Here is a 26424-nt window from a genome sequence, read left to right on the forward strand (position 1 = left end):
AAGGAGTTAGAAAACCATTTAAGACAATGTAACCTCCTACATATGCTCTCTTAAGAGGTGCTGCTAATAAATCGAACATGAAGTTTTTAACTTTTTATTTTATATTGGAGTATAGCCAGTTAACAATGCCATGATAGTTTCAGGCGGACAACAAAGGGACTCAGCTACAGATACACGCATATCCATTCTCCCCCAAATTCCCCTCACATCCAGGCTGCCACTGAACACTGAGCAGAGTTCCCTGTGCTCCACAGCAGGTCCTTGTTGGTTCTCCGTTTTAAATACAGCCGTGTGTACATGTCTGTCCCACGCTCCCTAACCATCCCTTCCCTGCATCCTTCCCCTCAGCAACCATATGTTGAACATACAGCTTTTTCACACTTGACTCTGTGTCGCGCCCCTGGCAGGCACCCTGGACAAGACACCCACACCTAAGAAAATATTTGTGAGTTACCTTCAGCCTAGCAAATAAGAACAAGGGAGAAAAACAAGATCCAGGACAAGATATGAATTTCCAAGAAGTTGACGTGCACTTAAGGTATGTGTGTGACTTAGAGGTGGGAGTCTCCTGACCTCTGGATGTTTCATGTGGATTCTGAGAAAAATGTCTGCTTCTTTAATTAGATGGAAATGTACACAACAGAGAGCTTTGCATCAAGTCTGACATTTAGTGCATGACTCCCTGGGACCCTCCAAGCTGGGTTGTTGACCTATTTTTCCTCTGGACCCCAAGCTGTGTTAACTCCTCACTGACTTCTAATCCGGAATCAGCGATCCCTGTTGGGAACGTCCTTGTTGCTTCCCCTTTATCTCCATTCCTCCCTCAACCACTGTTATTTCTTACTTTTTGGGTGCTGTTGTTGTTCGTCACCAAGTCACGTTCACTTCTTTGCTACCCCACGGATGCAGCACGCCAGGCTTCCCTCTCCTTCGCCATCTCCCAAAGTTTGCTCACACCCATGTCCATTGAGTCGGTGATGCCATCCAAACATCTCATCCTCTGCCACCTCCTTCTTCTCTTGCTGTCAGTCTTTCCCAGCCTCAGGTCTTTCCCAAGGAGTCCGCTCTTCGCATCAGGTGGCCATAGTATTGGAGCTTCAGCTGCAATGTCAGTCCTTCCAATGAATATTCAGAGTTGATTTCCTTTAGGATTGACTGCTTTGATCTCCTTGCAGTCTAAGGGACTCTCAAGAGTCTTCTAATAAAATTGAAGCCAACAGATATAAACTGCCTGTATGGATCTCAGACACCACTTTAATCATTTGACATGTGATGGGGTTCAGGATACCTCACCCCAAAATATGGCACCTGGCATAATGAAGGTGAAGCAGTTTGAGAAAACAGCGGAAGGAAGAGGTTCACTCTCTTCCCCTTCCCCCTTCCATGAAACAAGCCATAATCCCATCATGGGAGAGGTACCCTGCCTATAGCAGGAGCAAAGGAGCATTCTTATCTCCAAAGGGTGAGGAACACTTCCAAGAGGAAGCCTAACACACAGGCCTTGCTAAGTTTCTGCCAGCTTATTACACTCACCTCTTATTCCTTAACCGATCATATTCTTCCACAACTGTCCACACCTCATCAAACCTAGTTTGAAATACTCAGGTCTGTTTCTTTAGGTCTTCATTTCCTTAGGAAGGCTCCTGTGTCACTTAAAACATATTAAAATAAGTTGTAAGCTTGTCTCCAGTTAATGTGTCTTTGTTGATTCATTTTCAGATGCACCCAGCGACCCTCAGCACGTGGAAGAAAACATTATCCACCTCTACATATTTTAATCCTTACATTTAGTAACTTGCTGTCCTTTTAGTCTAGAAGGACAGACTGAGGCTCAGAGAGCTTGAATGACCTCCAAATTGCAGGTTTTCAGATACAATACATAGAAGGGCACTTCTGGGGAATCCCCCACACCAGGGGTTTGTGAGCTGCACATGTATACCTAAAATGCCATCACCAAATCTCAGGTCATAAGTTTTCTCTTAAGTTCTCTTCCTGGAGTTTTCTAGTTTTGGTGTTGCATTTGGGTGTCTGATCCACTTTGAGTTAGTTTTTGTCACAGGTATAAGACCAGTGTCAAGAATATTAACCATTATGCCATCATCACCATAATCAACATCACAATGACTAAAATACTTATTGCACCTTTCACTATACTTTCCCTACATATCTCGAGGCCCTGATAAATGTTCTTTAGTTAAACACAAATGGCTCCTCAACACAGGAAAACATATTCTACCTTGCTCCTGAAAAATTTTTCGACCCTAGTTTTGGAAAAACTGAAAAATCATCCTATAACACTGAGAATGCAGGTTTGCTCACACAGGCTGGTGGGGGTCTGATAGGCAAGCGTCTATGGAAGGCAGCTTAGAAATCTCTGTCAAAATGACACACACATGTGCACCGTGGCTCAACAATTCCACTGCATGGGATTTTTCTTCCCAGAAGGTTTCACACAGCAGCAGAACTGCTGAAGCTCATAGTTTTGCACAGAATACTGGTAGCAAAGGGCTGAAAACAACTCAACCACCCAGTAGTCAGGGATGGGGTAAATAAATCAAGTCACAACAACAGTACAACAGAATTCAAACAGCTGTTCAAAAACAGTAGGCAAATTCTCTTTGTACTGATATGAAAAGGTCTCTGAGATAGGAAAAAATGAAGGCATAGAACAATGGGTACAGTCTGCCACCTTTTGTATAAAAAAGGTAGGAAATGAGACTATGAGTATTTTTGCAAACTAAAAATGTTTCTACTCTATTTATACAAACATATAGTTACATATAATATGAATCTGTGTGGCATCATGATATACTTGTTATAGTTGGTCAGTCGTGTCTGACTTTTTGAGACCCCATGGACTCGACAGTCCATGAAATTCTCCAGGTGTGAATACTGGAGTGGATAGCTGTGCCCGTCTCCAGGGGAGCTTCCCTACCCAGGGATCGAACCCATGTCTGCCTGCGTTGAGGGTGGATTTTTCACCAGCTGAGCCACAAGGGAATCCCAAGAACATTGCAGTGGGTAGCCTATCCCTCCTGCAGCGGATCTTCCTGACCCAGGAATCGAACCAGACTCTCCGGCATCGCAGGGGGATTCTTTACCAACTGAGCTTCCAGGGAAGCCTTATATTGCTATCAAGGGAGTAATTATATTACTTAAGTACACATTTTAAGCTACAGTATGTACCACACTGTGTCACATTATAGGTTGTGTTACATCGTCACACTTCTTATTTAGAAAATATATTTTATATTTTAAACTATTTATATCTATTACAGGTAAATATCTACCGAATTTATAGTATAGATATGTATAATACGTATCAATGATAATGACATATATGTGTGTATAACGCACATATGTATATACGCATATATCTCTATTTTCATATACACAAAGACACTGTGGAAGGACACTGAAAACATGTTCATGCTTTCATAATTATTCACAGTTGCATAATTATTCAGTTTAATAATCATACGTATTCAAATAATTGCACCGGTCACCTGAGTGTTCCGTGGTTTTATAGCATGAGAATTTGGTCGGTGGCACACACAAAGTGAGAAGGCTTTTCACTGCATACTGTTTATTTTGAAACAGTTTTAAACCACGTGCTAACTACTGCCAAAACTCGTAAAGCATCTAAAGGAAGTAGTCCTCCGGCCCCTCCCAGCCCTCTCTAGGCCGCGTGGTCCTCGCTGGCCCGCCCAGCGGAACCGGCCAGAAGCGGCCTGCGTTTTCTGCGCGGCGCTTTCTGCACCGGCCGTCCCACAGGGCGCATGCGCAGACCGCTGGTAGCGCCTGCCTGGCGGGTTTGCGCTGTAAGACCGAGGTGCAGAGGTTCGACCAGGCGAGGGTGTCCGTCTGCGAGGTGAGCGCGCGGCGGCCAGGGCCCGAACGCGAGGGAGGGGCCCTGGGGGTGAGGGCCCGGCTCGCGGGCAAGGAGGCAGGGGCGTCCTCTCAGGGACGCCGGGGCAGACGCTCCTCTTCGCGGGGAAGTCGACGGAAAGGGAGGCGCGAAGTAGCGGCCCTGAGGGGAAGGGGTGCGGGAGGCCGCGCGGGCCAAGTCAACTCTGAGGAGGACGCGGCAGCCTCCCTGTTGCTCACGCCCCGGCTTCCTGCCAATGCTTCCCTGGCCGGAAGGCCTTCCACCCGCCCTCCTCCTCCCGCGTCGCACCTTCCTCCCCGTCCCAGGACCCCACAGACCCTCCCTTTTTAGGGCCTCTCCGCTCTCACCCCCAAGAACGCGTTCCTTGGTCCCCGAGGACCCTCCCCGTCCTCCTCTCGGACCCCTGCCCTCCCCTTCGAGGACCCCCACGGGCCTTCTCCTTCAGACACACCTGTTGGCCTCCTCAAGGACTCCCGCCCTAGAAAACCCTTCTTCCCCCTCGAGGACCCCTCCCTTCCCTTCACCCCCCCCCGTTTGGAGGGGCCCCCAGTTTACCCCCTCAGAGACCCCCTGCCTTCCCCTCAGAACAGCTTCCTTCCTCCATGAGGACCTCCACCCTCCCCTTCGACGATGCCCCTCAGCCCTCTTCTTCTAGGACCCCACTCTCGCTCTCCCCCACCAGAACCACCCTTCTTCGCCTTTGAAGACCCCCCGTTCCTCTCCAGACCCCCTGGCCCCTCCCCCCAGCCTCCCCCACATTCAAACTCCCCCTTTTTTCTTAGGACCCCTCCTCTCCCCTCAACACAGTGCCCTCAGCCTTGGCCCTGCCATTATCCCTCCCCTCTGTCCTGCTCCTGCCTCTCTCCGAGCTCCACCCCCTTTATGTCAGAGGCGCTCCTTCCTTCAGCTCCCCCTTTACCTCCTGTCCCACCTTCCTCTGTGTTTTCCCCCTGGCTCTGGCCCACCTCTCCTCTCCCAGCCCTTACCCTCCCTCAGCCTTCCTGCGGTCCCCCACTTCTGCCCTGGCCCTGGTCCCTCCTTCCTGCCCCTCTTGCCTCAGACCTCCTCCCTCCATCACACCTCTCCTCTCTATATCCTTTCGCTCAGTCCTGGCCCCCTTCCTCTCCTTAGTTCTGCCTCTCCTTTCTGCTCCTCTGCCTCAGTCCCACCCCTTCTCTCTGGGCGCCTACTCCCTGGACACCTCTCCTAGCCCAGACTGGTTCTTCCTCTTTACCTTGCCCCCCTCCTCCACCTCTGGTCCAGCTCTGCATTCTGCCTGGCCTTGCTTTCCTCCTTTCCCCATTCCTCAGCACTTCTCTTTTGGTGGCTCCCTTCAGTCCCTGCTTCCTCCTCCCACAGCCTCAGCTCACCTGGAATCTCTTGGCCTCCACTCCCTTCTCCCAGCACTTATTCCCATTTCTCTGAACTTTCTTCCCTACTCTGAAATCAAGGAACCCACCACCACTCACGTTTTTTAGGGACTCTTTCGCTTTTTTCCCCCCAAGTGTTTAACATTAGCTGCTTTTATGCCTACTTTTCCTTCTCTGGGCGAGGAGAAGGGATTGTGACTCTTTGCTCTAGCTTGGGACCTGGCTAGCCTAGAGAAGCAGGTTGCCAGGATTTCACAGTCATTTCTGCTACTCCTTTGTCAGAATCTTATGCTGCAGCCTGTAGAGATGGAAATTCAGTGGGGGTATCGTACATCCAAAAAAAGGAAGTAATAGCAAATTTTAAATTGATGGTAGGCGGATAAGTATTAAGAAAAAATCACAGTCTTCTCATACATTATCCCAGTCTAACTTCTAGCTAAAGAGTTAAAATGTTTAAATAAAAAATAAGAAAATAAATTTGCATTTTTAAGTGATCTCTGCCTTTTTGTTACAGGCTTGTTTGATTTCTTTATATTTTTTTGCATAGGGATGCAGTCCTTTGTAGGATGAATGTATTGTAATGATCTTTCCTCATTTGTATTAACTCATTTTTAAAAGGATCTTCTTAGGTGGTTCATGAATTTGTTCAGTTCGTTGTGGTTTGGAGTTCAAGTCTCTCCCCTTCAGTGCCATTTCTGAGATTTTTCTAGCCCGTGTCTGTGCATCTTCTAGACCTGACACTGTGACTGAGGCAACAGCCGGTCTGTAGATATGCAAATCTGTGTGAATATTCATTTAGGCATTTGTGTGAAATGAGCTAACTTCCTTTGATTCGCATAACCTCTACTGTCCAGTTAAACTCTGCAAGCCATTTGTGAGTCTCTCTGTGTAGTTTCTGCAGATCCTAAGGTTTCTGACTCTCTTCTTCATCTGATAAAACTCAGCCCACCATCTTCCACAACAGTGTGCTTTGAAGCAGCCTGCCTTTTAGAGTATCTCCATCCTTTGAAGGGTCAAGCTGTAAAAATGCTCCATGTGAAAGAAGTTTTGGATATCTCGAGGAATACCCAGCTCTTTCATCTATGTGATCAAGAAGAAAATTGAGAAACCACCCCCATAAGAAACCCAGAGGCTCCAAGAGTTTCTCATCAAAACTTTAGGTCTTTTCAGCCCCTGTCGGTTACAGGACCTCACCAAGCTGTGAGCTAATTTCAGGAGCTCTGCTGGCGATGGCTGCAGCCAAAGAGCCGCACCACGGAGCAGATGATGGAGCAGCTGGTGCTGGAGCAGTTTCTGAACACGTTGCCAGGGGAGGTTCAGACATGAGCGAGGTCAAAGCAGCCCAAGAGCAGCAAGGAAGCAGGTGACCTGGTGGCAGACTTGATCCAAGCATGTGAGGAGGAAGGTGAGAGAGGGATTTTTTGAACTTTTGCTGTATGCCTGGCGTGTAAGAGGGAGCTAAATAAAAACTTGTTCAATGAATGAATGAATGAATTTTGTAATCTCCAGTCTAATCTGCCTAATCCTATGTGAAATGAAAGAAACTTGAGATTTGGCTTTTGCTTTTCATGCTATTTTCGGAGAGTATGCCTTCTCTCTGCTCTGTTCCCCACCCTTCCACTTTTCATTTTGAGCCTAAACCTTAGTGTCAACACAAAACAATACACAGTCAAAAAAAAAAAAAAAAAAAGAGGGCATGCAGTGTGGGAGATAGGAGGCCCGAAATTTCAATTCTGTCAAAATTTGACTGGTCTCTTAGAAACTCAAAGTTACTCGATTGGAACTAAGGGCATCTCACTGGTGATAGAAGAAAGCCATTCACTCCCGATAGCTGTTTGGATGATATTGATACTAAAACCAAAGCTTTGTTTGTGTGTGTGTATGTATATATATATACATATATACTTATATATGTTTATATATATATATATATAGACAAGGAGAGAAAGGCAAGGGAACAAGATGGGGATGTGGACCAGTGGGATGGGTTGATTACATTGAAAAATATAAAGAATTAAATTTGAAATAAACATGAGGGTCATGTATGGCTGAATGGTGGTGTATCAAGGATTATGATTAGTCCAGTTTTGTGCACCTGCATTCATTAAAAGAATTTTGAAGAGGCTAATAAAATTTGGAAATCCCAGCAGTGGCCACAGAACTGGAAGAGGTCAGTCTTTGTTCCCATCCCAAAGAAAGGCAATGCCAAAGAATGCTCAAACTAAAGCACAGTTGCACTCATCTCACATGCTAGTAAAGTAATGCTCAAGATTCTCCAAGCCAGGCTTCAGCAATACGTGAACCGTGAACTTCCAGATGTTCAAGTTGGTTTTAGAAAAAGCGGAGGAACCAGAGATCAAATTGCCAATATCCGCTGGATCATCGAAAAAGCAAGAGATTTCCATAAAAACCTCTATTTCTGCTTTATTGACTATGCCAAAGCTTTTGACTGTGTGGATCACAATAAAATGTGGAAAATTCTGAAAGAAATGGGAATACCAGACCATCTGACCTGTTTCTTGAGAAACCTGTATGCAGGTCAGGGAGCAACAGTTAGAACTGGACATGGAACAACAGACTGGTTCCAAATAGGAAAAGGAGTACGTCAAGGGTGTATATTGTCACCCTGCTTATTTAACTTATATGCAGAGTACATCATGAGAAACGCTGGGCTGGAAGAAACACAAGCTGGAATCAAGATTTCCGGGAGAAATATCAATAACCTCAGATATGCAGATGACACCACCCTTATGGCAGAAAGTGAAGAAGAATAAAGAGCCTCTTGATGAAGGTGAAAGAGGAGAGTGAAAAAGTTGGCTTAAAGCTCAACGTTCAGAAAAGCAGGATCATGGCATCTGGTCCCATCACTTCATGGGAAATAGATGGGGAAACAGTGGAAGCAGTGTCAGACTTTATTTTTTGGGCTCTGAAATCACTGCTGATGGTGATTGCAGCCATGAAATTAAAAGACGCTTACTCCTTGGAAGGAAGGTTATGGCCAACCTAGATAGCGTATTTAAAAGCAGAGACATGACTTTGCCAACAAAAGTCCATCTAGTCAAGGCTATGGTTTTTCCAATGGTCATGTATGGATGTGAGAGTTGGACGGTGAAGAAAGCTGAGCGCCGAAGAATTGATGCTTTTGAACTGTGGTGTTGGAGAAGACTCCTGAGAGTCCCTTGGACTGCAAGGAGATCCAATCAATCCATCCTAAAAGAGATCAATCCTGGGTGTTCACTGGAAGGTCTGATGTTGAAGCTGAAACTCCAATACTTTGGCCACCTCATGCGAAGGGTTGACTCATTGGAAAAGACCCTAATGTTGGGTAGGATTGGGGGTGGGAGGAGAAGGGGACGACAAAGGATGAGATGATTGGATGGCATCACCGACTTGACGGACATGGGTTTGGGTGGGCTCCAGGAGTTGGTGATGGACAGAGAGGCCTGTTGTGCTGCGGTTCATGGGGTTGCAAAGAGCCGGACACGACTGAGCGACTGAACTGAACTGAATAGTAAACATGTTGGACACTTAAAATGTACTACATTGTAAATATTTTATAATAGTGTTTTACCTCTCTTAGTAGTTCTTGAGATAGGTATTACCCTCCTTCCACAGATGAGAAGACAGAGGCACAGGGAGATTGAATAACTTACCTGTGAACGTGTTCGTCATTCAGTTGTGTCTGACTTTTTGACCCCATGGACTGTAGCCTGCCAGGCTCCTTGCCAGTGGAATTCTCCATGCAAAAAGGCCGGAGTGGGTTGTCATTTCTTTCTCCAAGGGATTACGTCTGAGCCACCAGGGAAGCCCAACTTGCCTGTGGTCCACAATTATTAATAGTAATTGGCAGTCAGGATTCCGACCTCCGTGGCTGGCTCCAGAGTCTGTCATCTTATTAATCGTGGCTGTTAATACTGCCTCCATCGGACATAGGGCATATGGTCCCACAGAATTTTTAAACTTGGTCAAAGACACAGCCTTTGATGGAGCTGAAATTCAAGAGAGGGGAAAGAGCTTGCTAGGGTATGAGAAGAAACTATAGAATAGTGAAAGGTACTCTTGGAAAGAGACCACAAACAAGGAAGGACTTCAGGTTTCCTGAGGGAAGGTGGTGGTTGTCTTCTAGATCCCTGAGTGAAAAAGATGTAGTAATAAGAGTTGTGGTCTTTTTTTTTTTTTTACTACCTGCTTTGTGCCCCACACACAGCAGGTAATGTTTAACCCTTATAGGTGCCTGTAGAATTAGAGAGATCTTTGTAATTTTCATGTTACAATTGAGAAACTGATGTTCTTTGGTGACTAAATAGATGGTGAAGCTAGGACCATTGATACAAATGTAGAGGGAAGGTTTACTTTATTTGGAAGGCACTGAAAATCCATGGAAGCATTTAGAGGTGGGAGGTAACCAAACCTCTTTTCTGGAATTGCCACAGTGAGCTGAGAAATGATTTTTTTTGGTTTTTCTCTTGTCATAGGAAGTGCTGCTTCTGCCCATGGCAGGTGAGGGGTTGGCAGGCTACTCTCTGTGTCTGTGGGTGCTGCCAGACTGGACTCAACTCTGTGGTTATTCCTTCTCCCTTCTATGTTTCTCTGCTCAGAACTGTGTCCTTGCAGAAGAGAGAAACACAAAACACCACCAAAAGAAGGACACAAAGATGTCTGACAGGAAGCCATTTGTTAGATCTCAGGTGAGTCAGGTTTTCTTCTGACTTAGTTCTGCAGTGTGAGGAGCTCCCCTTTCTGATTTCTAGACCTCCTCTATCTAATTAAACATCCTCATTTCCTTAAAGTCTTTATGTAAACTTTACCTAACTGAGCCTTTCTTTCCCAGGCTTCTGTATCAGAATTTTCTTCTGACTCTTTGTATTTGCTTTCCTGCTTTTTCTCACACTTATTGCCACCACCACATACCACATCTTTAATATTTTCTCTCTTTTCCTGTCTCTTGAATTAATTTTTCATTGTTTATTGTTCCATTATCTCTCCACTTTTGACTTAGTCAAAGCAACCCTCATGTGATTTGTACTACTATTATGCTCCTTTTTATAGATGAAATAACTGTTGTGAATTTTTAAAAATTTGCTCCTTAATGTTCTTGTTAAATCATGTTTTGAAACCTAGAAGAAGCTAATGTGTTGCACTTGCTTTAGAAAAAAATTCATGGGTGAGGGGAAGGCGTTTGACAGCTAGGAAAAGAAAGTGTTTACAAATGCTCCTTGAGGAAGAGCTAAGGGGAAGAGAGGTGAGAAACATTGTTCCAGGTGATCTGTTCCTGAGAATAGCCCTCTTTCCTTACAGTGTCTGTGTCTAGGATCTCAAGTGAAGATGCCCTCAGAGATGAGTGAGGTAATAAAAGAGAATTTGTAAGTGGGTGGATTGTGACAACATGGGGGGCATCTGCCCCATCTAAGGGGCAGCTATGTTTCAGCATCAGCTGATGGCGCCATGTGAGAATGTGGACCCTGATCCCTAGATCTTCTGATTTTTTAAAGTGAAGTCAAAAAATCCAGCTAATAATATGAATTATACTAATATTTTGGTGTTGGCAACTAACAAATTTTGAAGAAAGAATAAAGAACACATGTGAGCCAAATAAACCCCTCTATAAAAGCTGGGCAGTCAGTACATGCTCTCTAGTTCGTTGATCTGCATAATGTTTCCATGAAAACACAAAAGACGTATGTTAGTAAAATGGGTATCATCGTCTTCGGTAGTCTTCCAATACCTGCTTCTTACATTCACCTTTCTGTTACCAAGAATGTTGCATGTAATTGTAATTACTTAGTTTGTATTACTGGATTATTCTGAGGTGTGATTATTGTGTGTGTTAGTCGCCCAGTGATCATGGCATCTGTTGCCATCACGTCATGGCAAATAGATGGGGAAAGAGTGGAAACAGTGGCTGACTTTATTTTTGGGGGCTCCCCAATCACTGCAGGTGGTGATTGCAGCCATGAAATTAAAAGACACTTACTCCTTGGAAGGAAGGTTATGACCAACCTAGACAGTGTATTGAAAAGCAGAGATGTTCCTTTGTCAACAAAGGTCCATCTAGTCAAGGCTATGGTTTTTCCAGGAGTCATGTATGATTGTGAGAGTTGATTGTAAAGAAAGCCAAGTGCCAAAGAATGGATGTTTTTGAACTGTGGTGTTGGAGAAGACTCTTGAGAGTCCCTTGGACTGCAGGGAGATCCATCCAGTCCATCCTAAAGGAGATCAGTCCTGGGTGTTCACTGGGAGGACTGGTGTTGAGGCTGAAACCCCAGTCCTTTGGCCACCTGATGCAAAGAGGTGATGCACTGGAAAAGAACCTGTTTCTGGGAAAGATTGAGGGCAGGAGGAGAAGCGGATGACAGAGGATGAGATGGTTGGGTGGCACCACCAACTCCATGGACATGAGTTTGGGTAAACTCCGGGAGCTGGTGATGGACAGGGAGGCCTGGCGTGCTGCAGTTCATGGGGTCGTAAAGAGTCGGACACGACTGAGTGACTGATCTGAACTGAACTGAACTGAGTCGCTCAGTTGTGTCTGACTCATTGCAACCGCAGGGACTGTAGCCTGACAGTCTCCTATGTCCATGGAATTCTCTCGGTGAGTATACTAGAGTGGGTTGCCATTCCTTTTTCCATGGGATCTTCATGACTGAGGGGTTGAACCTGGGTCTCCTGCATTGCAGGCAGATTCTTTACCATCTGAGCCACCAGGGGAGCCCCAATATCATCATACATTTATCTCTTCTACCATAAATGAGTGTTTGGGTCTTGCCTAGATTTTGGAGGTTATAAGACAGTACACATGAGCAGATACACCTAGGAATAGGTATATTTCTGGACCCAAAAGTGGTTTACCAATTTACATTTCCCTGGTGGCTCAGACGATGAAGCATCTGCCTGCAACGCGGGAGACCTGGGTTCAATCCTTGGATCGAGAAGATCCCCTGGAGAAGGAAATGGCGACCCACTCCAGTACTCTTGTCTGGCAAATTCCATGGATGGGGGAGCCTGGTAGGCTGCAGTCCACGGGATCGCAAAGAGTCACACACAACTGAGCTCACACACAACTGAGCAACTTCACTTTTAGCATCTTTTAAGAGGTCTCAAAAGCCCACATTCTAAGATTTTCGTTGGTGGCTCAGTCAGTAAAGAATCTGCCTGCAGTGCAGGAGATGGAGGTTCAATCCTTGGTCAGAAAGATCCCCTGGAAAACAAATGGGAACCTGCTGTGTAGTATTCTTGCCTTGGAAATCCCATGGACAAAAGAGCTTGGCCACAGTGGATGGCTCTCAAAATTTTGAGTCAGGCACGACTGAGCAACTACACCACCACCACCACCAAGAGTCCCCCTTCTCGACAGTACTTGGTATTGTCCAACGTCTTAATTTTTGTCAGTTGAATGAGTATAAAGTCATACTTTGTCATTTTGAAATGCATTTTCTTATTATAAGATTGGCCATCTCTGCATATTTATGAGCTGTTTGTGTTTTGTGGATGAGTCACTGAGGCTTAACCTATCCACACTCACAGAGCTTGTAAGAGAGAACCAGAACGTAAACCCAACTGTCTCTTTTTCCTGGGATTGGGGTATACTGCTCAGCTTTTATTTGCATTTTTCTCTCTTTATTAAGGAACTTAAAAGGATCTTTCTCCTCCCACACAGATCTCTAGAAATTCGCAGTAGGAGCTGTCTTAGAAATATTCCTACTTCTCTCAGAGTTCAAATCAAAAGAAAGATATACTTATTTTTTCTCTTTCTTTTTTATGTTTTAAATTATGAAACTATGATAACACATTTACAGGAGGCTTGGAGAGTTCACAACAAAGTTACATATAGTTCCACTATGTGGTGGTTGGTGGTTTAGTCGCTAAGGCATGTCGAGTTCTTGTGACTGCATGGACTGTAGCCTGCCAGGCTCCTCTGTCCATGGGATTCTCCAGGCAAGAATACTGGAGTGGGTTGCCATTTGCTTCTCCAGGGGTCTTCCCGACCCAGGAATCAAACCCAAGTCCCCTGCATTGCAGGGAGATTCTTTACCAACTGAGCTATGAGGGAGCTATGGGGGAAGTTCTACTATAAATTACAATTATTTTTAAGTAGATAAATTACAATTTTTAGTTGGACTTCCAATATCAAACTCAAAAAATTAATGGAATGAATAAAGGTAGAAGTCTATAGTAGATCTGAAAAGCAGTATGAACCAATTGAACATAACTTCAGATTTATATAGTTTTCACACAACAAGAGAATCCAAATTCTGTTCAAGTTCCCATAGACTATAAACTAGGAGACCATGGAACATATCCAGGGACATTAAGTGCAAAAGTTTCATGGCCTGAAGGTATTGAAATCATATACAGTCTGTTCTCCTATCACTGTGGAATTATGTTAGAAGTTAATACCAAAAGATATTGGAAAATAACCCACATATTTTCAAGTGCAGTGTGACATTTCCCAAGAGAGATCTTTGACTTAGCCATTGAAAGCCTCTATAAAGTTAGAAGGCTGAAAAAAACAAGAGGGTGATTGCAGAGAAGAAAACATTTTAATGAGAAAGACTTAAAGGAAAGAAACCCTTGTAGGTCCCTGAAACCTTTGGATTAGAGTCTTTCTGCTTGTCTGAATGTGTGCTTCATGGTCAGTCCCCTCTTATCAGGCACCTTTCCCCCTCTTTGGGATAATTCCGGATTTCAATCATTTAGGAGTATATCTGGTATTTCAGGAATTGGTGACTTTCGAGGATGTGGCTGTGGACTTCAGTCCAGAAGAATTACCCTACCTCAGTGCTTCTCATAGGAAGCTCTACCGGGAGGTGATGCTGGAAAATTACAGGAACCTGGTCTCCCTCGGTAAGCTGTGATGACCAAAATTGTTTCCAGACATTGGCATATGTCCCTAGTGGCAGAATCTTTGGAAACAGGCTTTATTTTTCTTGTGTGTAAGTTTGCACTTGCCTGTTATCTCAGAGCCTTTAGAAACCAGGCTGGGAGTTCCTGAGGGTACAGGACAGAACCCCCAAGTTATAAGTCTCCTTCTTCAACAGGGTACCAGTTCCCTAAACCTGACATTATCTCACAGCTGGAAGAGGAGGAGTCACATGCTAGGGAGGAAGACGGGAGTGCAGTGACATGTCAAGGTGAGCAGTGAGACCGGGATCTTGGGGAGACAACCCTGCTTAGTGAGCAGGGACTGGGAGCTGGTCCTCAGAGCCCACTCAGCTTAGGCAGAGGGCCGGTAGGTGCTTTCACCTTAGGGGCTCGTGTGGTCACACCACATCATGCTCACTCAGTACTTCTTTTATCTCCTCTCTGAAGCTCATCTCTTCCTCTCCTGCTTAGCTCCAGGGAGGCCAGTTTCCCTATCCTCTAATGTTCAAGCCCCTGCATTCATTTGTGCCTTTCCCCTGACAGCTAGAAATCAGAGGTCTTTCCTCTGTCACTGAGACAAGCGAAAACCTTGGTGTGATACCAGTGATACCACTGCTCTTTCCAGCCCTCAGGGAGTTGACATTATAAAGCACACATCAGGTTCTTACCACTCCCAAAAGAAAATCCAGACTTCTAGCAAAACATTTAAATCCGTCCCAGCCTGGCCCAAAAGTCACATCTCTCATACAGCTTCATCTCTCATACATACTCCTAGTAGAACCCTATATTGCTGCTCCCCAGGACTGTGTACTTCCATAGTCAGTGTCTGCTCAGAATAAGATTGCCGCCAATTTCACTGCTTTCTGAGCCCTAATGCCTTCCCCTGCCTGATCTTTTTCCATTCCCAGATGAAATTCCCCAAACTCTCCTTTTGTACATTTATAGCCTGATTAGAGTCTTTGTACAGACTTACGAACATCCAGGTGGATGATGCTTTGCTCGGAATCAGCGTTTAGTAAATGATGAATTGAATGGGTAAAACGAGACATTGGGAGCCAAGAAAAGAGTTGGAGTTCTCTTGCTTTATTCTGAGTGAGAAGGTGTTGACTGGTGTACTCCAGTGTTTCCCCAATAGTCCTACAGAATTATGATAATCGGGGTTCTTTACAAAAAAAAACCCAAAAGTGTTGCCTAACAAGATCAGTTCGAGAAATGCTACCTCTTACATTTCCCCTCTTTGAGATCTGAGACGCTGCTTAAGGGATCTCAAGAGTCCTACAAGAGTGAAAGCTGACTTGCATCATACGGTATCTCCCGGATTGACCTGACAGTAGAATCCCTTTATGGCCACAGTTGTATTAGTTCCTCCAAAGCGCAGTGATGTACCAAGCATGGTCTGGAAGTTGCAGCCAAACCCCAGTCCCCCCTCTTTCTCTGGTTTCCTTCTCATTCTCTTGTCAGTGCCTCTGGCATCTTTGTCAATGTTCAGTCCTCCTAGATGGTCTTTGCTGCCTCACCCTCACCTATCCTTGCTTGCTGTCTTCTGCATCCTTCTCCCACTCTCTCCTTAGGTTCCTGGAAAACTCTCAAACCTCTGTACTAATGTGTCTGTAATGATTGGTCTCTTTCTTCTGTTTCTACTATAATGATGTTTTTCTCTGAGTAAAAAATAGTAGAGGACCTTTTACATTTCTTTTAGGTTGCAAGGACCAATCTGAAACCAAAGATCTAACTCCAGAGCAAAGCCTGCCTGTAGAGAAATCATCCTCGGGGGCAAGAATAGAGGATTTGGAGGCAGGTGACTCCTTGTGTGCCCACACGAGAGAGTCTTGTGCTGATGATCCGCTGGAGTCGCACCAGGTCAAGCCGGCAGAAGTTTTGAGTCCCATAAAAATAAGTGAACCCAAGACCCTCAGGAAGGAAGGAAGCCACGAGGGTGATCAACTAGAGAAAAACTCAGAACTTAAGAAACCATCGGAGAGTCTGCTAGGAAATGGTCCCCGGGAGCACAGTACTCTTGGAGCCTGCACCAGGTCCTGCCTGGCCCACAACTCGTTTTTCCTCCGACAGAACAAACACTATAGATGTGAATTTTGTGGGAGAGACTTCGGTACCCGAGGAGGCCGGGAGAAGCACCAGCAAATCCACACGGGGAAGAAGCCCTTTGTATGTAAACGGTGTGGGGAGGCCTTCTACCTCATGCCGCACCTCAGCAGGCATCAGAAGACTCACTGGGATGGGAAGTCCTTGACCCAGCGTGCAGATGTCTACGGCCGCGTCAGCGTTCAGAGGCAGGACTGCCATGAGCGTCTCGAGTGTGGCAAAGCTGTCATCCAGGCTGTGCATCGTCTCCAGCATCTCAAAGCCCACGAAGCAGCAAGAGCCCTGCCACGTGAGTTACCCCGAGACAAGATGTATTTGATTGGATGTAAGCGGCAGCACGACTGCGTTGGAAAAAGAGCCCATCAGTGTTGTGACTGTGGCAGAAGGTTGCGTCAAAGATCACACCTCATCCAGTACTACAGGATTCACGCTCAGGAGAGGCCTTACCAGTGCCAGCTGTGTGGGAAGTGTTTCAGCTGACCCTCCTGCCTCACTCAACATTACCAACTGCATTCTCAAGAGAAGCCCCTGGAGTGCCATTACTGTTGAAACACGTCCAGTCAGAACATTCTCAACCTCTTAGGCTTTCTCCTGGAGAGAGACCCTTGGAGCGCTCTGAATGAAAGAAGGTCTTGCACCAGCCCTCCAACCTTGTTAACAACTTGAAAACGTGTCATGGTGTAGTCAGAAAACAGCAAGCGGTTGCAAGGGGATAGAACAGTCTTTTTGCAGACGGACAGTCAGCACGTGTGCCAGTCACTGAAGTAAAAAACCTTACAGAGTATTTTTGGGAAAGAAGCCGATAGATTTTGTCCTTCTCTGGTGGTGTCCATAGAATAGAGAACCTTGATTTTGACATCCCGACAAAAAATGTGTGACTGGCAGGTGTGCTCCAGACAGGAACTTTGTTGCCTGAATTTTTACAGAAGTGTTGACATACAATATCTTTACCACATGGGATGCATCAGCAAAGGGCATCGTAAAAAGGTGTGTGAGGTGTACCTATGGTGATAATCCACAAAGCTGAAGTAATTGGTAATGTGCTTACATAGACGTTCATAATTTTGAAAACATTGCCATGTATATTATTTGATCTGTTAAGGAATGCTGCACTGCACCTGTGTTGAGGATATTTATTTCATATGTACAGATAGAGCAAACTTGAAACTCCAGGTTGTCATTTGATTTGACCTGGGTTGTAAGTGATGAGGCAAAAACTGAACCCCAGCTTGGTTTGGTTCGCTTGTTTGGTTTTTGAGAGTCCCTGAGATACTTGTTTTAAATCTTGATGCTCAACCCAGGTTTGTTTTCTTCCTGCCACATTCTCTCTGAAGAAAAGTAACATCTGTACTGACCGAAGCCACCTTTCTTTTTCATAATTTCAGTGTTATTTCATGTTAAATCAGATGGGACACTGGTGGAATTAGGCGGTCAAAGAGATTGTTAAAGTGAAGTTCAGATAGCCATTTCTCTTACAATTTAGGATTAGATGAATTTTGGGGACACTGATCAGGGAAGAATATTTTTGCTAAACACTTTCTTATAATTGGTCTTGTAGATCGTAAATCTGCTGCTGATCAAGTAGCATGTTTAGTAGTTTTATATGTGAGGGTTGGGTTTGGGGTTTTGCATTTTTGAAAAAAAGAAGGAGTATTTGAAAACGGTTTCTGTTGTAGGACTCGGGCGTCATCAGCACAGCCAGCTTCACCTAAAGTCCTTTTTCTGTGCTGAGCAGACCTCACTCAAAAGTACGAGCCACGAGTTGCACTAAAAATCTCTTATGCCATAGTGTTCTAATGTAAAGGTTTTGCATCACTGACTTGAATGATGGTCAGATGCAAACACACCTGGGAACCAGGTGACCTAGTGTCTCAGAATCTGACTCCTGGCCTGGCAGGGTGGGTTGTGTCTGTCGTTATTCACTGCCGTGCTTTTTCTCATCCTGCCGTTTCTGACCTATGATGTGTGGCTCCAAAGTCATGAACTTAAAAACCAACATGAGTCATTAGGGCCTGCACCAGCCAAATGAGCACTTGATCCACATGAGCGCTCACTACACAGCCCCTCGTCCTTGTTTCCCAAGTTCCTGGTGGAACAGCCCGCACTGACTGGCCCTGTTTCCTCCCATGGACCACCCTCCCACCCACTGTATATTTGTTTCTGATCCTGCCACCACTACCTGAAGGGAAGATAATGTCAGTATGGCTTATTGTTGATGTTGTTAATTAACCTTCATTTGTTTCTCTTGGTGATTAATAAATATCTCTCAGGAGAAAGTTTCAGGAGAGCTTCCAATTTCTCCTCCAACTTTTACCTACTGAATTCTAGAATCTAGCAAGTGGGTTTTACCTACAGCCATTTTTACTCTGTCATACTAGTGATTTTTTCATTTTTCTCATCCCTTCTACGTTTAGTAATTAGAATTCTGTGAGGAAAAGTTGCTCCTCTAGATTTTTATTCAGTAATTTATTTATGTAGCATGGATTTGTGGCATGGGCTGTAATTCAACATGACCATTACTTATTTTAGAATTGTTCCAGCTCTGGCCACTGGGAGTCCTTCCGAGTTGGCTCCTGTGCCTTTTCGAAAAGACCCCATCCTTTTTCTGAATGGTTGTAACTGTAACCTCCATGCACTCCAGGAAGACCCTGTCATTTCTTTATGGTAACTTCTACCTCACCACTACCTTGTGAAATCTGCTGCTTTCCCTGGGATCATAGCTTTACTCACACCCTTCATCAGTCTGCCATCCCATTTCTTCCTTCACCATTTTTGCTAAATCTCCATACTACCTCAATTATTATTAGCTTAACACACTTTCTTTCAATTGTGTCATCTCTGTTCTTTAAACTTCAGTATATCTACCTAAAAAGGAAAATTTTAAATCAACTCAGAAAAAGTGTCTTACCCAGACCGTAATCAGATTTTCCTAGTCATTGCCGAGATGTCCTATTATAGCTGGCTTGTTTGAACCTGGATCCAAATGTGCTCTATTAATTGCATTTGGTTGTCTGATTTCAAGTTTCTCTTAATCTAAAGCAATCTCTTCTCACTTTTTCTTAATGCCTTGTGTGACCCCAAGAATAATGTAGAAATATATTTCCCTCCTCTCTCCACCCAATTCCTAGTATAGCTAACAGCTTTTATATTCCTTATATTAAGGTTTAACTGTTTAAATTTAGAAGCACTCATTTTTTAATTTATTTTTAATTCTGATAAACACATGACATAAAATTAACCATCTCAGACATTTTTAAGTGGTCAGTAGTGTTAAGTAGAGCCACATTATTGTGCAGTGGATACTCAGGACTTTTCATCTTGAAAAACTCAAATTCTGTATCCATGGAACAAGAACTCCCCATTTCCCCGTCCCTCCAGCCATGGCAGCCATCTTTCTGGCTCTCATTTTTTTTTTTTAATAAATTTATTTATTTTAGTTGGGGGCTAATTACTTTACAATATTGTAGTGGTTTTTGCCATACATTGATATGAATCAGCCATGGGTTTACATGTGTTCCCCTTCCTGGACACCCTTCCCACCTCCCTCCCCATCCCATCCCTCTGGGTCATCCCATTGCCCCAGTCCTGAGCGTTTGTCTCATGCATCGAACCTGGCATGGTGTTCTGTTTCACATATGATAATATACATGTTTCAATGCTATTCTCCCAGAACATCCCACTCTCACCTTTTCCCTCAGAGTCCATAAGACTGTTCTGTGCATCTGTGTCTCTTATTCTGTCTCGCATATAGGGTTATCGTTACCATCTTTCAACTTCCATATATATGCATTAGTATACTGTATTGGTGTTTTTGTTTCTGGCTTACTTCACTCTGTATAATGGGCTCCAGTTTCATCCATCTCAATAGAACTGATTCAAATGTATTCTTTTTAATGGCTGAGTAATATTCCATTGTGTATGTGCACCACAGCTTCCTTATCCATTCGTCTGTTGATGGACATCTAGGCTGCTTCCCTGCCCTGGCTATTATAAACAGTGACCATGCCCTTTTCTGACAGCGGCAGTAGTAAAATTCTTTCACAAGGTGAGTGCTTGGCCTAACTGAGCTATTTTACCTAGTTCTCATCTATTTCTTCAGTCTTTCCTGAACCATTTGCCAACAAGAACTTCTGCCCCTGGATACCTATCTTCTAACCATATCTTCTAAACATATCACTTATGTTTTCCGTCTCTTCAAGGTCATGGAATGTCTCTTGCCCCAAATCCAGTGGGATTTATCACTTGGTCACCTGAAGGGTCCCTGTGCAGCCATCTCTCTCTCTCTTTTACTGCTCATAACTCAGACACAAGATTCCAATCTCCCTACTCATAATGCTCCAGCCTTCCCGTCTCTGGCTCTATCTCTCCCACTCGAAAAAGGCCCGGGCTCTAGAACCACCTATCCCGGCCCACCAAATGTGGCCTCCATCCTGTGATCCTCCTAGGAAGCAACAGCACAGGCGTCAAGCTGAGGGGCCTCTGGACTCAGACGTGCCATCTAGCTCTTCTCTAGGAACTGACTTCTGCCTCTCATGTCAGAGCTGGCTGACTCCATGGGGCTCTTATAGGTAATGAGGCTCTCATTTTTTTAAAGCTTTGTGTGATTAAGCCAGTAGTCCTGAAAGAAACTAGGTCAGTTGTCCTGTGGAATGTCCCCCCTTGTAAATGTGTCTGTTTGCTTCCTGTGGTATCCTTAACTTGTCCCTCTCTGCCTGTATTTTCTGTAAATGGAAGTTAGTGCTAAACTCTGGAGAATTTAGTTTGATTCGTCTTCAGCTGCTTTGGCAGGAATACCTCGTAGGTGGTTTTGTGTACTTTATATCATATCCCGGTCAAGTTTTTTGCCCCTGCCAAAGGTCTAGGCTCTTGAAGTCATTCTCGAAGCCACTGCACCATTCTCCAAGCTTGCACCATTCACAGGCAGGAAGGTTTTAGAGTTTTCACCATCCATGGACTCTTCATGATCCAGCTGCATGTTCCTTCTTCACCACCTCTTCTAGATTTTTCTTTACGTGTCTCCCCCCATTACTCCATCCTGGTCTTTAGATATTTGGATTAAGAGGTGATAGAGACTCCTCGAGGGGGTCTGCTGTGGAACATTTGTCGAGGGCCCTGGGCCAAGGCTTCTTAAGAGACCTTAACTCTAGAAAGCCAGGGAGCATCAGACTTGACTCTGTTCTGATGCTGCTTTCATACCACAGATGGCAGCGGTGACAACGTGGGTAGTTAACTCTGCCGGTCATCCCTGGACTAGTTGGAATTTATAAAATATGCATAAGCCACTGCCTCCATACTTTTCAAGCTGAGCTCTAGTTGCCTGTGGTGGCAGGTACCTCAGCCTGTTATCTTTCACCTTGCTGCTTTTCTTGCTCGTATTCTAGTGGGCCCCCAAGGATAATACTATTATTCGTGGCTTTTCCCAACCAATTCCTGATGCATCAGACAGTTTGAGCACTGGTCTTATACTCAGGCTATTTTTTTTAATGTAGAAACACTCATGTTGTAAGCTTTCTTTGATTATGCAAGTAATACCTATCTGTTGAAGATGATTAGAAAATACTATCATCTTTGAGGATTTGGTTTTTTTTTTTTTTTAATATTTGTATTTCCCTGTCTTAGATATACTTGCTGCCAGAAGAGGTATACACTGTTCAGACATTTTTTCCTGTGTATAGGTTTCTATAGATTTTTAAAGAAAATACATACTATTTTAAAGGTGGCAATTTTCTTGTAATATATCATGAACATCTTCCCACATTCCTAAATGTATCCCCCAGTTTCATCTTTCAGGACTACCTCATACTTGGTTGCATAGATTTGGCCTAATTTATTTCACTAGACTTCTAGGTTTGGAAAATGGGGTTACTGTTCTTTATCTCTTTTTTTTATTCCATTGCAAACCTTTTATTTTTTTTATTTAGTTATAATTAACATACTGTATTATATGAGGATGGGGGGATAGACCAGAAAAGTGAGGGGATTAAGAAGTACAAACTTCCAGCTATAAAATAAGTCACAGGAATGTAATGTACAAATAGGGAATATAGTCAGTACTGTTGTGACAGCTTTGTGGTGGCGGATGGTAACTGTGCTGATTGTGGTGATTGTTGCTGAATGTGTAAGAATGCTCACTCCCTGTGTTGTACACCTGAAACTTATCTTGTACATGTGCGCTGCTTCCCCATTACCTCCTGAGTCTTGGAATTTCCATCAGCAACTTGCTCTGATGTCTTTGCATGTGGTTGTGTTCCCCAAGGAGAAGTTCCCAGCAGTAGACCTTCTGGGCCAAAAGGTATATGTATCTTGAAGGCTTTGGAAGCACCCCTGGCCTTCTCTCCTCAAGGTCAAAAAGATGTGTACACTTGTTTTTTTTTCTCTTGGGAGCAAGTGAACTACTCAACTGTCTGTGAAGAACTACTACAGTTCCTCTGTGAAGAATTTGCACTCTTAACCCCGCTTAGGGAATTAAGAGGCCTAATGTCAGGCCTGGAAAGATCCACAGATGAAGTAGTTTGTCCACACCCTCATTTTACCAGTTGTGTTAGGTTTACTTTCCTCATTAAACAGTAGTAAGCATATTAAAAAAAAAAATTCAGAAACACAGCAGGCTAATAAACTCCCCCGCCCCGGGGTGCTCTCATCAGAGCACACACCCAGGACCATGCTTGTGTTCACTGGCTGAGGAGCCCCTTGGTAGGGTAGGGAGAGTGTGGGCTTTGGAGCCGGGCTGACCTGAAGCCAGAGCCAGCTCCCTCCTCAGAAGCCGCTTAACCTCACTTTCTCAGGAAATGCGGTAACAGTGCCTCCCCTTGGAACTCTTGAAAGGCCTGGAGCTCATCCGTACAACAGAGCCTAACCGTGCCTTGTACATAGTAGGCACTCAGGGGGTGTTCTTAAAGTTCTCTTAGTGACAGTTGCTAAACCACAGAATTACAGACCACAGCCATATGTCAGATACAACCACACCTTAGCACATTGGAGTATTCACTGTACTTTAAATAATTTTTCTGAGTAAACATTTTTCGTATAATTACAGATTTGGAGTTCTCTTTTTCTCACTAATTTGTAATGCCAATTTAAAAATGGCAGTGATATAAAGGTTGGGTGAACAGATCATAAAGCATTGTATTTGTAGTTGTTTTCTGAAGATAGATTTCCAAAAAGTGGTATTACCAGATGAGACAGGAATAGCATTTCTGTGGTTCTCAAAAGATGGTGCAGAATTTGTTTCCTGAGGGGCAGCACTCACAGCCACCAGCTACAGGCAGGGCAGGAGGTGAGTGGGCAGAGATGTGTATAGCTAATCAGTCACGCTGGCCCTGAACCTGAAGACTGGCCCACAACCTTTCTCAGCATAGCACTCCTTATCAGACAGACTGAGCAGTTCATATTTGCAAAGAAATGGCTTTCCCATGCCTGGTATAAAGAAGCCTTTGAACAACATTTACCAGCATTGGATATTTATTACTTAAACCAAGAAAACGTTTGCCTGTTTGATAAGCCAAAAAAGTGATTCTTGCTACCTCATGAATTCCCTCCTGCCCGTGTATGCTTTTAAACTTTTCTGTGTATAATCTAGGCCTTTTGCCCATTTTACTATTGTGTCTGTGCTTTTTTTCTTTTTTACTGATTTGCACAAACTGGTTTTCCTTTTTTTTAAAGGATTTTTAAAAGGAGTCCTATTGTTCATTTGAGAGCACTAACTTGACTCATTAAAAACAATTTCAGTTTTATGAAAAGGTAGATCTCTCTACCTCATTGGAAAAGACCCTAATGCTGGGTAGGATTGAGGGCGGGAGGAGAAGGGGATGACAGACGATGAGATAGTTGGATGGCATCACCGACTCGATGGACATGGGTTTGGGTAGACTCTGGGAGTTGGTGATGGTCAGAGAGGCCTGGCGTGCTGCAGTTCATGGGGTCGCAAAGACTCAGACACGACTGAGCGACTGAACTGAACTGAGATCTCTCTCTCTCTCTGCCTTGCTGTCTCCTGCCCCCGACTCCAATACACCATAAACAGCGTTAACATTTTGGTCATTTTGGTTTGTTTTCTTTTTTTTTGGCTGCACATACTGCATGCAGGATCTTAGTTTCCCAAACAGGGATTGAACCTGAGTCCCCTGTGTTGGGAAGCACAGGGTCTTAACCACTGTACCGCCACGGAAGTCCTCTTGTTTTCTTATAATTTAAAACTAATCACCAGACTAAGGAGGTGCTTGCCTGTAGGGAGTAGTGGGGAGGAAGTCTGGCTTCCGTGGTACCTCTGTTTGGTCTCACCTACTGACACATGTGGGCGTGTTACCTATTTTAAGATGGTTATAGTTTTCATTTAGCTGTGATCATCCCATGTGTGCATGGCATGTTTTTTCCATGTAACCGTACACCTCACACACTGCTCTGTCCCCGGGAAGTCGTTTTCACCTTGCTGATAGCTGCAGAGTATGCCCAGAGATTTATCTGTGTGGCCCTCCCTCTGTTTGAATGTTTCATTTAGTTCTGGTTTTTCACAATTGTAAAGGATACTGTGATGAACATTTTGGTCCTTAAAATATTTTTCTAAACTTAGGAGTCTTTTAAGATTTTGCCAAAAGGGAGTTCCTGTATCAGAAGGGGATTCATTGTATGGGAAGGGGTATACTTGTCTAAGGTTCCTGATACACATCTAAGTTTTCATTCAAAAACATATCGATTTGCACTGCCGCCATTAACTCATGATGGTGCTTTTCACCTTTGCTAGTTTAACAAGAGAAGGGACATCTAATTTAATTTTATTTATTTCATTTTTAAGGACACTGAATAGTTTCCTCTGAGCTTCTTAAGCAATTATATTTCTCCTCTTTGCATTCATTGTCTGTGTGGCTTTAATATCTTCCAATCAATTTGAGCAGTCTCTTTATATAATAAGGATATTAACTGTCTTCATTTTGGCCATAAACATTTTCCCCCAGTTTGTTTCAATAATTTTTTTCAGAAGGTTTCAATTTTTATATAGCTCAATTCTTCTGCTATCTTTTCTAAACCTACAAAATCTAACCACCTCTAAACATTAATGTTTTATTCTGCAGTTTTTATTACTTATAAAATATACTTTAACTGTTACTGAATTTACTTTGAATGTATTATGTGAAAATAAAAATGGTCTCCCATTAACTGCCGCAACATCAATTTTAATAAGTGACACATCAAGTCATAATATGTTATTTTATAGTACAGTTGTATATCTGTATCATCCAAATTGTTTTGTCACCCTTTACGCATCCTAGATCTATGTTTTTAACTTGTATATCGTCTTAGGTGAGCTTTCTGTCATTGTACCTTTAAAAGTGTATTTATATGTATGTGTACTTATATGAGAAAGATATGATGGTTACTCTTCTGGATGAAAAATTTGTTTACCAACTAAAAACAGCTTTTTGATGATTATTGAAGTTGAACTTCACAAATCAGGAAGAATTATCATTGTTACATTTATTAGCATCCAGGAATATGATGTTCTTTTATATATTCAAGCATTCTTATCAACTGGTAAAGCTTTGTGTTCTCAACAAAGCTTTCGTTTTTCTCATCAGTTTTCCTTAGTTATTCCCACATACTGTTGCAGTTGTAGGCTTCGTTGTGTAGGCTTTTTCTCGTTGGTTATAATTCCCCCAAACGCCAGCATCCTAGGAATGGGGTTACTATTCCTAGTGTTGCCCCGCTGCATGCACTCAAGCTAGCCAAACCCTGTGCTTCCAGAGGCAGGTGGGGGCCACAGATTCTCCGAAGGAAAATGCAGGAAAAGCATAGCATTAAGTATGTGAGCACAGGTATAGACACAACTTACAAATACCACCCCCATACCCCGCGCCCAGCCTCAGTTGTGAATCTCCTCTCACTCTGGTTCCAGTGCTGGGACCAGGCCATCTGATTCTCAGGTCTCCTCCAGGGGGGACCCTGAAAGAGGGAAGAAGTACAGGACCCACTGGCATGATACCTGGCCCACTTCAGCCTTTCAGACAGAAGACTGGTTTGGATCAGTTGACCATAGGCTTCGTCGTTTGTTTACTTGGGCTTTGGTTTTTCTTGTGGGGTGGGGCAGGATTGGCCATACCACATGACCTACGGGATCTTAGTTCTCCCTACGAATTGTAGAAGCCAGCTGGTGCTCCAGAGGGTGGCGCCTCACTGGGTAGCACTGTCTCCTGCTTTCTTTTAGTT

The 26424-nt window shown here is 44.0% G+C and overlaps 1 protein-coding gene across 1 annotated transcript; it reads left to right on the forward strand.

The window, feature by feature from the left end:
• Nucleotides 1-506: 506 nt before the first annotated feature.
• LOC145537672 (zinc finger imprinted 2-like) lies at nt 507-18507 on the forward strand. The gene is made up of 7 exons (XM_081568524.1): nt 507-538; nt 3712-3871; nt 9858-9947; nt 10558-10605; nt 13977-14103; nt 14298-14390; nt 15821-18507. The coding sequence occupies exons 1-7, from the start codon at nt 507-509 to the stop codon at nt 16702-16704; spliced, it is 1434 nt and encodes a 477-aa protein (XP_081424650.1). The 3' UTR covers nt 16705-18507.
• Nucleotides 18508-26424: the final 7917 nt, after the last annotated feature.

This window comes from Giraffa tippelskirchi, chromosome Y, assembly GCF_054371585.1.
Source record: "Giraffa tippelskirchi isolate mGirTip1 chromosome Y, T2T-mGirTip1v1.2.pri, whole genome shotgun sequence".
Lineage (NCBI taxonomy): Eukaryota > Metazoa > Chordata > Mammalia > Artiodactyla > Giraffidae > Giraffa > Giraffa tippelskirchi.

Coding starts and splice junctions, on each gene's coding strand:
- LOC145537672 (XM_081568524.1), top strand. CDS start 507: ATGAATTTCCAAGAAGTTGACGTGCACTTAAG. Junction 9,948..10,557: donor AGCCATTTGTTAGATCTCAG/GTGAGTCAGGTT, acceptor CTTTCCTTACAG/TGTCTGTGTCTAGGATCTCA. Junction 14,104..14,297: donor CAGGAACCTGGTCTCCCTCG/GTAAGCTGTGAT, acceptor CTTCTTCAACAG/GGTACCAGTTCCCTAAACCT.